This window comes from Myxine glutinosa, chromosome 4 (assembly GCF_964187855.1).
Source record: "Myxine glutinosa chromosome 4, kmMyxGlut1.1, whole genome shotgun sequence".
NCBI lineage: Eukaryota > Metazoa > Chordata > Myxini > Myxiniformes > Myxinidae > Myxine > Myxine glutinosa.
In genome coordinates, this window is record NC_136264.1 from 5,659,016 (window position 1) to 5,671,123 (window position 12,108).

General features: G+C 46.7%; 1 protein-coding gene across 4 annotated transcripts in view; it reads right to left on the minus strand.

Moving 5' to 3' along the window:
* The window catches only part of LOC137424380 (progesterone receptor), a 411,636-nt gene that overhangs the window by 54,829 nt on the left and 344,699 nt on the right, over positions 1-12,108 (minus strand). For all 4 annotated transcript variants that reach the window (XM_078775389.1, XM_078775387.1, XM_078775391.1 and 1 more), the window contains one exon: positions 1,093-1,223. In XM_078775389.1, the coding sequence (XP_078631515.1) occupies positions 1,093-1,223 (131 nt within the window). The remainder of the gene's footprint in view (positions 1-1,092; positions 1,224-12,108) is intronic.

Genomic DNA, 12,108 nt, shown 5'->3' on the forward strand with positions numbered 1-12,108 from the left:
TCCCAGACACTCTCTTAAATCCCACTCCTCCCACCAGGTCTTCCCAGACACTCTCTTAAATCCCACTCCTCCCACCAGGTCTTCCCAGACACTCTCTTAAATCCCACTCCTCCCACCAGGTCTTCCCAGACACTCTCTTAAATCCCACTCCTCCCACCAGGTCTTCCCAGACAGTCTCTGCAATCCCACTCCTCCCACCAGGTCTTCCCAGATACTCTCTTCAATCCCTCTCCTCCCTCCAGGTCTTCCCAGACACTCTCTTAAATCCCACTCCTCCCTCCAGGTCTTCCCAGACACTGTCTTAAATCCCACTCCTCCCACCAGGTCTTCCCAGATACTCTCTTCAATCCCTCTCCTCCCTCCAGGTCTTCCCAGACACTCTCTTCAATCCCTCTCGTCCCTCAAGGTCTTCAAAATAGCTGTTCACCACCATCTCTTATCTTCCCCTCTCCAAAACCTTGATCTTTTCTACCCCCGTTAATCCACCCCAAACGCCACTTGTTTCAAATTCCCTGTTTTCTTTCCTGAAAGTGCTTGGAGTGTCCATCTTGTTTATCCTGTGTACCCCACCCCAGCCCTCTCTCTTCCACAGATGTCCCTGTTTACTACTGTTGTTGTGCTTCCCTCGATCTACCCCCCTTATCTCCCACTCCCTTATTATTTGTTCTGTGTGTTAGCTTTTACACGCGCCTCGAATAAGTATGCAAAAAAACAACAAATAAACAAACAAAAAAAACAGGCTGATTGGGAAACATATTAAATACGCTGTTAAAAGATCAACTCGACACCTCTCATCCATGTCACACTCCGCAATGGTTACACCAGAACGAGCCGATTCGTCACACAGTCATGGATTGTTTAATCCCAATATAGGGATGTTCAAAAAGTACGTAACGCTATTTTTTTTTTGGGAATTATGCACATGTTAAACACTTATGGGTTAATATGTGTTTATTAAGTCTAACACGTTATTTTAAGACATGCAATCCCAACTCAAGAGTTATGAATAATTCCATCGTCACATGATGGTCAAGGAACTCTGCTGATATTGTGTGCAAAGAGTGCCGATGGTACGTAGTCCCAGAATCTTACTGGTGCTCAGCAGAAGTACGGCTTTCATGCAGCGGAACTCATCTGGTGACATGGTCATGCGCATCATCTCTTCGCCGATGTTCCGCATCCCCAAACAGAGGTCATACATGGCTGACTGCTTCATGCGTTGCCTGCACACAGTCGGGGTACAATGGAGGTATATGGATCCGTCAACGTATGCAAAACTCTTACATTGTAACCTTAACAACATTTTTGTTGAATAAAAATGATCCAAACCGAGGGTGGAGAACAAAAGCAAGTTAATGATGACATCATAGGTGAAGTGGTATACCAGCCAAAAATGTTTCAATCGAATTCCTTATCGTAAAAAATCTGAAATTGCATGCACATGATCTGTGACACATTTGCATTGAAATATTAAATATGACATCATAGGTCACATGTTTTGGCAGCCATATTGGATTTCACCTAAAACCCTAAAAAGACATCTTCTCCAAAAACACCAAATTGATTGCCTCGAAACTTTACGTGCGTCATTGACTAGGCATGGCGATTAAAAGATGATCACGAAAACATTATTGGTCACAGGATGTGGCAGCCATATTGGATTGAAGGAAAAAATTAAACGATTATATCTGAAACCGCTTACCCTATTGATGCGAAATTTTACAAATATCATCTAACACCATTGTTGCATATACTTTGAAAATGATGATGTTGTAGGCCATGCGGTTTGGCAGCCATCTTGCATAGAAAAATGAACCTTATCCGATCAACACGAAATTGCACAAACGTGATCCCTTACCCATTATCGTAGTTCGAAAACATGATTATTAACTTCGCTTTTGCTTTGCTTGAATGACCACAAGCTGGTTTGTGTCTTTCTGTGCTTATCTAAGATTTGAAAAGCACATTGTGGGTTTCTCAGAAGCCCATGCTGCCCATGCTGGAAGCTGACCTTCAAGATTGCACGCCTGGCACTATGGGTGCGTGGCATGTCCTTGGAGGAAAACTTCCTCTTGGATGTTCTTATCTCTGCTGCACTGATGTCTGAATGGGCTTTGTTGTTTGAATGAGCTTTGACTCTGTGTATATAAGCAGAGTGCATCGTAAAACTGATGAGAAGGGATCTGGCATGGAATCTGGAGCCAACCCTTTTCCCGCATATGTGTGAATTCCATATTAAACGGCTTGTATCTTCAGTACGGTCTTCTTTAGTATCTTCAGTCTTTAGTGTCTCAATCGGACATCCGACGTCCGACTTCGACATTTGGTGCCGAAACCCGGGACCACCAAGCCGTGGATGGAAGGACTGACAACTCCTGGAGATGACAGCAAATGACTCAGGGTACCCACCTCAACTTAGGGAACAAGGTTGAGAGACCATTTATATCTCTCCTCGGAGCAAAGTGCTGTCGTCTCCAGGTAAAATCGGACCCTTTCCTCCATAGCTTTGAGCGAGTCCAAACCAGATTTGTTAACCTGTTAAAAAGTGTTAAGCCATTTATTTCTATAGCGTGAAGCCGAGCTAGGTGTGAGGCAGGTGCACCAGGCCAGAGGGGAGAGCAGAGGCCAGCTTGGAAATGTGGTTTTCCCAGGAAAGATCATGGCAGATAGTGAGACCCAAAAGCTTGAGTAACAGAACCTATTGGAGAGGATTGTTGAGAAAGTAGATGGGAGGGTTGTCTCGTCGGTCTTTTCAGAGAGACAAAGTGAGAGTGTGAGATTTGTCAAGATTGAAAGACATGTTCCACTTGTTTGACCAGTTTGTGTTTTTATCCAGGTCTGCAGAGAGTGAAGAGGCTGCTGCCTGTCGATCTGAGGGTTGAGATATGTCGTGGCAGAGAGTGGAGTCATCAGCTAAAAGATAGAGGATTTTCCAGAGAGTTGGAGAGATCATTGATGAAGACCAGAAAAAGCACAGAGCCAAGAGCACTGCCCTGAGGAACTCCACTATGGACAGAAAGGGGAGATGAGGAAATTCCATTTAGAGGCACACGTTGACTGTGACCAGAGAGCAAGTCTGCAAGCCATGCGTGGAGATTTCCATGGACACCAGAGGAGGAGAGTTTGGTGAGCAGGGCGATGTGCCAGACCGTATCGAAGGCACGAGATATGTCAAGGGAGACGGCTCTGATTTCCTGTCTGGCGTTGAGGAACTCTATCTATTGTTGAGCCAGCAGAAGCAGCATGTCCATTGTCCAGAGTAGAGTGGCCTGGTCTGAATCCAAATTGATGATCTGAGATCAAGCCTTTTCTGCACCCTTTTTGTGTAAAGCAGTAATGTTTGCTGATTTCCAAGAAGACGGCAGATGATCTTAAGCAAAATAGAGGGAGAAGAGAACAGAGAGAGGGTGTGATAGAGCGGCAGAGCAGGATTTTAGGAACTTTGGTCGCGTTGATGCTGCCTGGTCCAGTTGATGCCATCTGGTCCAGTTGCAGAATGTGGGTTTCAGTTGTTATCTCCAAATGTGGGTTTCAGAAGGTGGAACGGAACCCTCCCAGGTCTCAAAGTAGCCACCTCTGAAAGTCAATGTGTGTACGTGTGTGTGTGTGTGTGTGTGTGTGTGTGTGTGTGTGTGTGTGTGTGTGTGTGTGTGTGTGTATATAATTGTCCTTAAATAATTATACATACAGTATGTGTGCACATAATATACAGTACAACATGTCAAGTATAATATTATGTGTGCACATAACAATCATAACACAGTACAACACTGTCAAGTATAATATGCGTGTTTAATATCCAGTACAAGTCAAGTATATGTTTGTATATAATATGCAGTAAAACATGTTGTGGTAGAGCTTCATTCCACAACCTCTCTCAGGATATGGAGCTTTATTCAAATCAATCTCAACATCATCTACAACAAGAATAAACAATACATTAGTACTCTAACATAATCCCCAAGCAAGCCCATAAGCAACATTATTCAACAAACCAAACTCAAATCCAGTCACATTTAACAGTGCAGTAATCTATCACTCCTAAAGCAGTCCCTCTTATGGGGAACCTCACCACTAGAGAGGGAATTACACCGAGGATTTTCTCCTTCGTTTCATCACATTCTCCCTCCAATTAAAATTTCAGCAAGCTAGCATCGATTATGATATGGAACCACAAGGTATAGATCGCAGCAAAGAATTATGGGTCCAGTAGGCGAGTATAATTCAATTCAACCTACCACCCCAAACGCGCCAGCCTATGATTTTCATGGCCGACACGGGTGTGATAACTGCCAGACCCATTCTCAAGAACGCTGGCATCAGCAAAGCTGGGCAATATTGGGATAGGAGCAACCGCTCCGGTACCAAGAGTTGCCGTTTCAGCCTAGATCGGCAATGGAGAAGGCAACGGAGAAGGCCCTCCCCATGCCAAGCGTTGGCGTTTCAGCCCTGATTGGACTACCAATCGACTCCGTCACATCGCCCTCGCTCGTACCTGGGCAAGGACCCTCGCCGCAGGGTGCATGATGTCGCACCGAAACATTCGCCTCTCTGCCGTCCGCCATATGAATATGTGCATATTCTGGGTTAGCTTCTAACACCTGTACCCGATCAACCAGCAGATCATACTTGCTGTGTCGTATTGCACGTTTCAAGAAAGCGGGCCCCTTTTCAGAGAGCCAGCTTGGCAAAGTTTGTCCATTCGCACTACGTCTTTGGTAGCGGAACATTCTGTCATGTGGAGTTTCGTTGGTGGCAGTGCAGAGAAAGGAATGGATAGCATGCAACACTTCGGGCAATACCATATTCCATTGATGAGGGGCCAACCCCTGAGTCTACAACCCCATGGCCACAGCTCTCCATACAATCCCATTAAATCGTTCCACCTTCCCGTTCCCTTGGGGGTTATACGGAGTAGTCCGGCTAGAAGCGATGCCACGTTCTAGAAGAAATGTCTTAACCTCCTGTGACATAAAAGCAGCGCCCCTGTCAGTATGTATGAAAACCGGATATCTGAACATTAGAAACAGCTGTCGCAGGCATCGGATGACCGTAGAGGACGACATATCGGTGCATGGAAACGCAAAGGGGAATCTCGAATATTCGTCAACTACCGTGAGGAGAAAGCGATGCGGACCCGATGTGGGAAGAGGCCCCTTGAAATCAATCCCCAACCTTTCCCAGGGGTGCACAGCCTGAATCAAAGTACCCATAGGCGGTTTATAAAAACGCGGTTTTAACTCTGCACACGCAGGGCACGAACGGCACATGCATCGGACATCCTCTGTTAAGGCAAGTTACGGTAACGAACAAAATGGGGCAGGCGCGTCACACCTGGGTGGCATAGAGATTCGGAAATGCCTCGCAGGTCGTTGGCCGTCATGCCCGAACAGACAGGTCTAGACAGCGTATCGGCTGCCAGATTATCGCGACCCGGATAGATGATCGCAAAACAATAATCTGCCAATTCAATCCGCCATCTCGATATCTTTTCATTTTTAATGCGTTGAGCATGCCGAGAATCGTACATGAAAGCCACCAATTGCTGATTGGTAATAAGTTGAAACCATTTGCTAAAGAGAAAATGGTGCCTTCTTCTGACTGCCTCGATTATAGCGTACGCCTCCTTCTCGATAGCCGAATGCCTTTGTTCGCTATCCGACAAAGTGCGCGAGAAGAAGGCCACTGGCTTACCCGCCTGAGTGAGCGTCGCCGCGATGGCGCAATCTGAGGCGTCTGTCTCCACCATGTACAGTATTTTCTCGTCGATCGAGGTCACAGCAGCATTTGCTATGTCTTCCTTAAGCTGTTGAAAGGCGGCCTTGGCACTCGTAGTTCAGGGAAAAGTCTTGCAGTCTACAAGAGGGCGGATCTTCTCGGAGTATCTCTGAACCCACCGGGAATAGTGTACAAATAAGCCTTAGACTCGGCGTAAAGAAGCACGGAGCCGTAAAGAAACACAGAGCCGCCATGTCAAGCAAGGGTCGAAGTCGTTCAGCGTCTGGTCTATCTCGCCCCCGGTCACAGTGTACCCGAGAAGATCTATCGTCTTAGTCACATATTTACACTTGTCCTCATTGAAGGTCAAATTGTACTGTTGCGCTACCCACAATAAACGTCGCAAGTTGGCATCATGTGTTACGGAGTCCTCTAAAATCTCCTGGTCTCGGTAACCTCCGAACCCCGAGAGGAACCCCGGCAGAAAAATATATTACCCTGTGTTGAAAATCAATAGTGAAACCACACCAATTATTATAAATGAACAAACTTGTATTATAAATCACACACAAGGTAATATGGTACAGCAAATGGCCATTAAGAGTGCACTCTATATATATCTTATATAAAGTCAAGTGACTCACTGCTCTGCCAGCAAATGAACTGACACTCCTCAATGTCTCTATGACTTTTCCCAAGGCGAATGGGATTCGCTCCAGCGGTCGATGGAACGAAATCCGGTCGAAGCCCGAATCTCGCTCTCCAGTCGATATCCGAAGCGTGTACAGTGGGCAAGGGTGCTCTTCCCGCCAAACTGTAAAATGGCGCCCTCCAGAGGCGCACCTTCACCGCTCCCTCAGCAAACCGCAACGTAATTGGAGACGAAGCGGTCGCACTCACTCATCCCCAACAGACGTGGGATGTTGGGAGTGAAGATGACAAGAAGCAAACGTTCACTGGTGTCCGAAGCACGGGGTTCAAAATGGCTGACACCTCTGGCTTGAGCCGATGCGACGAGGCAAGGATTCGTCGGAATCTCAACGCCCCAAATCTGTCTACGCAGATTTCTCCACTCCAGCGAATATTCTTATCGCCAGATGTCCCTTCCAGGAACTCAAAATCCCCTCGCGGCTGTCGGTAAACCTGGCTCGTTACCGAGCACTGACGTCACCGTCTTCCCCGACTTTGCGCGCGTGGCTACCTCCTCTTCACCTCATTGTCTTCTCCTTCGGTTTCCTGTTTCACTTACAGTTATCCTTTTTAACTTTTGATAACCGTTCGTGAATAATAAACCTTGTGAAACTAATAATAATACATAATATAAGAAACATGTGCAGTGGGTGAAGACCACAATAACGGAAGTCACGAATCCGTAACACTTTCCCCCCTCAAGAAAGAAAGTTTGAACACAGCGAAAACTTTCATTGCATGCAAACTTTTTTTAAAAACAAGAGTAAATTCACAATCCAAATCATCAATTCCCATGGGCAACAATTATCAACATCTCAAAAATAAAGCAACAACATTTCCCACAACCCACAGAGATTTCCAAAGTTAATTCACTCTGGACAAAGCATCAGCAACGACATTGTCCCTGCCCTTTACATGCTCAATTTCCCGTTGGACTCCTGCAAAGCCAAACTCCATCTCATCACCCTCTGATTTTTACTTTCAGTTTCTTGTGAATGAAGGTTATGGGGTGGTGATCAAAAATCCAAAATCCAGCAAATCGATAGCACTTTTTCCGGGAGGCTGAGATGAAAACCAGGTTCCATGGTAGTTGGGTGGTGAGGCCTGGAAGTATTCACTACATGGACGCCTTTAGGAACGTGGAGTTCACGGTTAGTCCGTGCAGGAAAGTTCACTACGTGGACGCCTTTAGGAACGTGGCGTTCACGGTTAATCCGTGTAGGAATTTTGGGCTCGGCTGCTCCGCAGCATTCAGTGCTTCAACTCTTTCTAACTTTCGTAATAATCCCGGTTGGACCACTTGTCACTGTAGTCACGTGAATAGCGGTCTCCTTCTCGGCCGCTACCCTGATACTCATTCCTTCGGGAGCTGCCGTAACTCTGCCCCCATCGTAATATCGGCTGCGGCCACCACCAACACTACCGCCAAGTTGTCCTCTTCTGTGGACCCCTCGACGCCTACGAAATGCCTTCCCTACTGTTATGGTCCGACCCTCCAACTTCTTGCTATTCAGATCCTTTTCTGCATCTCTGGCGTCCTTTGAGTTTTCAAACGTGACAAAGCCAAACCCTCTTGACTTTTGTGTCTCCCTGTCTTTTATCAGCATGACTTCCAAAAGCGGTCCATATTTGCTGAAGGCAGACTCCAGAACATCTTCCTTTGTTTTGAAGTTCAGTCCACCTACAAATAACTTGCTAACTTTGTCGCCATCCCTAACTGGTGTGGTGTTATTTTCCCTACTGGGCTTTTTAACAACCATCGGGTTACCATAAACTTGACGACCTGCCAAATCATTCCCGATAACAACAGATACTCCCTCTACAGGAAGAGTGGTTTGTAAACCTACGGTGACCGGTCCTGACACCACATCGGACTCCAACTGGATGGCATGAAGTGGAGCTCTAACACAGCCACCAATCCCCTGTAAACGAACACTATCACCAGTTGCTGTCTCCTCTGACAATGGCAAAATGCCTTCAAGCATTAAAGATTGATGTGCTCCGGTGTCCCTCAATACCCTAACAGGTTTCCGGGTAGTCGGGTCTCCATCCAGTGACACAAACCACTTTGAAATAAATGGTTGGTAACCCTTTTGAGGGCGATTTCTCACACTGGCCATTGCATTCGGAGTTGTACTAGTCGAACTCCGCTCCTGATTTTCCTTTCCCAGAGCGTAACAGTGGGACATCAAGTGTCCAGGTTTATGGCAAAAAGCGCAAGTAGGCCCGGAGAAGAACCTCGTGGTTTGTCTCGAGCCCCCCGGAGGATAAGTCTGCCTTGGACCTGGTGCCTTCAAATTTCTAGAAGTCGTGGTATCAGAGTGGTCCTCATAGTCATCGCGAGGCCGCCCCCCTGAATCTTCGTTCTCCTCACCAGATGTATCAAAACTCTCCGTGCGAACTCTAGGCGGGAAGTTAGGTTTATGGAACCTCATCCTTTGTGTTAAGGCATAGTCATCTGCCATGGTTGCCGCCTCATACAACTTTGGTACTTTCCTTTCCACCAGATGTACTTTAATGTCCTCATGGACACACTGTTGGAATTCCTCCACCAGGATCAATTGTCGCAATAGTTCGAAGTCTTTCCCGACTCCTTTTGAATCACACCACCGATCAAACATGGTTTCTTTCATTCTGGCAACTCCACATGGGTCTCATTCTCCCTCTTCCTGGCGTTCCGGAATTTTTGCCGTTAAGCTTCAGGGACCAATTCATAGGCTTTGAGAATGGTTTTCTTCACTATCTCATAATCTGCACATTGCTCAATCGGTAAAGCCGAATAAATATCTTGAGCTTTACCCACCAGAACACTTTGTACTAATATGGTCCAGGACTCCTCCGGCCATTTTAGCATTTGAGCCACTTTCTCAAAGTGTAAAAAAAACTTTGCTACCTCCTTTTCGTTGAAGGGTGGAACCAGCCTCACATGTCTGCCAACATCCCAGGTGTTTTGACTAGTTGTCAAACCAGTCGGCATGGGTGGTACCTCTCCCCGTTCTCTCATTAACTCCAGCTCCTTGACTTTAATTTCCTGCTGCCGCGCCAATTCAAGGTCCTTTAACTCCCGTTCGGCTCTTCTCTCCTCTGCTTCGAGTTCTCTTGCAGCTCTCCTTTCCTCTGCTTTTTTCTCTTCTAACCTTTCCTGGCTCTTCAATTGCATCTCCATTTGTTGGAGCTCCACACTTTCTTGTTCTTCTGGTAACCAATCCAAGGCTCCCTCTCTCCATGTTCCTTATTCCACCATAGATTCTATCACCACTGTCTGCATCTCTGTTTTCTTCATTTTAGCTCGGACCTCGAAGCTAAAATGTTTGCCCAATATAAAGAGTTCCGATTTTAGTAACGCTCGGAACTGTGCCTCACTAGGGGTTGCTGTAAACTTCTCTGCGTCAAACTCCATGGTGACTATCCGTTAACACCTGTTAACCTTCACACAAGAAATTTCCCAAAAAAAACAAATGTTTTTTTTTTTTGAAGAATTTGGGAATGTTGAACAAATTCCAAAATTGGAAAATTTGGGAATGCTATGGAATTCTATCCCAGACGATATTTAAGGAATTTTATATCCCGGACGAAGACCCAATTTCGAGCCCACGAGTTTCAATTGGACGAGCCCCCAATTTCTGTTATGGAGTCCTCTACAATCTCCTGGTCTCGGTAACCTCCGAACCCCGAGAGGAACACCGGCAGAAAAATATATTACCCTGTGTTGAAAACAATCGTGAAACCACACCAATGATTTATAAATGAACAAACTTGTATGATAAATCACACACAGGTAATATGGTACAGCAAATGGCCATTAAGAGTGCACTCTATATATATCTTATATAAAGTCAAGTGACTCACTGCTCTGCCAGCAAATGAAGGGACACTCCTCAATGTCTCTATGACTTTTCCCAAGGCGAATGGGATTCGCTCCAGCAGTCAATGGAACGAAATCCGGTCGAAGCCCGAATCTCGCTCTCCAGTCGATATCCGAAGCGTGTACAGTGGGCAAGGGTGCTCTTCCCGCCAAACTGTATAACGGCGCCCTCCAGAGGCGCACCTTCACCGCTCCCTCAGCAAACCGCAACGTAATTGGAGACGAAGCGGTCACACCCACTCATCCCCGACAGACGTGGGATGTTGGGGGTGAAGATGACACGAAGCAAACGTTCACCGGTGTCCGAAGCCAAAATGGCTGACGGCTCAGGCTTGAGCCGATGCGACGAGGCAAGGATTCGTCGGAATCTCAGCGCCCCAAATCTGTCTACGCAGATTTCTCCACTCCAGCGAATATTCTTATCGCCGGATGTCCCTTCCAGGAACTCAAAATCCCCTCGCGGCTGTCGGTAAACCTGGCTCGTTACCGAGCGCTGACGTCACCGTCTTCCCCGACTTTGCGCGCGTGGCTTCCTCCTCTTCACCTCATTGTCTTCTCCTTCGGTTTCCTGTTTCACTTACAGTTATCCTTTTTAACTTTTGATAACCGTTCGTGAATAATAAACCTTGTGAAACTAATAATAATACATATCAGAAACATGTCCAGTGGGTGAAGACCACAATAACGGAAGTCACGAATCCGTAACACATGGTCCTCTTGATCGTGGCCGCAAACCGTCACATTGTAGATGTAAACAAAAATATCTTTCAACTGTTCCTTAGCGATAATGTCATCAATGGCAGGTTGAAAGCAAGTTACGCCGTTTGTTACTCCGAAGGGAACGCACGGAATTAATAGAGCCTTTGGCCAGATTCAAACCCCGTGTAGGGCCTGTTCGACTCGCGTGTCGGAATCTGATGATACGCACTTTTAAGATCCAAAGTGCTAAATACGCGATATTTAGCCACGTTGCGCACCATATCATCCATCGTAGGAAGTGGATAGGCGTCCAGCTGTGTGAACCTATTAATGGTTTGAGAATAATCAATTACCATGTGCTTCCGATGATTAGCCGTATGGACTACGAGCACCTGAGCTCTCCACGGAGAGCTACTTGGCTCTATAATCCCCTCTTGCAGCAGCCGCTTAGTTTCATCAGCAATAAACTGTGTGTCAGAGCACGAGAATCGTCTGGACTTCACGGTGATCAGCTTGCAATCGGCGGTCAAACTAGGAAATAGATGAGGCGGTTTGATAGCCATTTCAGCTAAACCGCAAACAGAGAGGGTGTTCTCCCCACCGAATTGCATCTCCAATCGGCCATGCCTATGCAAAAGATCGTGTCCTAGAAACACGTCGGAACACAAGTTGGGCATCAACATAAGTTTCACGTCCGGATACATTACATCATTGACAACCAGCTTAACCATGCACACTCCCTTTGTGCGCATCGAAAGAGCAGCTGAAGCCATAAAACTCCTTCAAGTAGTCTGGCCAACCGTCCAGCCGTCCAGCCGTGTCGTTGTACCAGAACTTGGCGAACATAGCTCTCGCTACTGCCTGTGTCAATTAGGGCATCCGCAGGTTTCCCCTCGTCGAGTATTGAAAGCAACGCGCTCGCAAGACTGTGGGGAGCCAGTACCGGGTGCGCGGAGCGGGAAGCACGCGAAGTATTGGTTCACGCGAGGGTCGTACGTCATGCTTTCGTCGAGCGACAAACTTTCGCGAAGTGTCCTCTCTTGCCACAAGTATGACACGTCGCCTCCCGAGCAGGGCACAGTGCACGGGAATGTCCACGATTCCCACAAAAATAACACTTTGCATTTTCAGTAGGG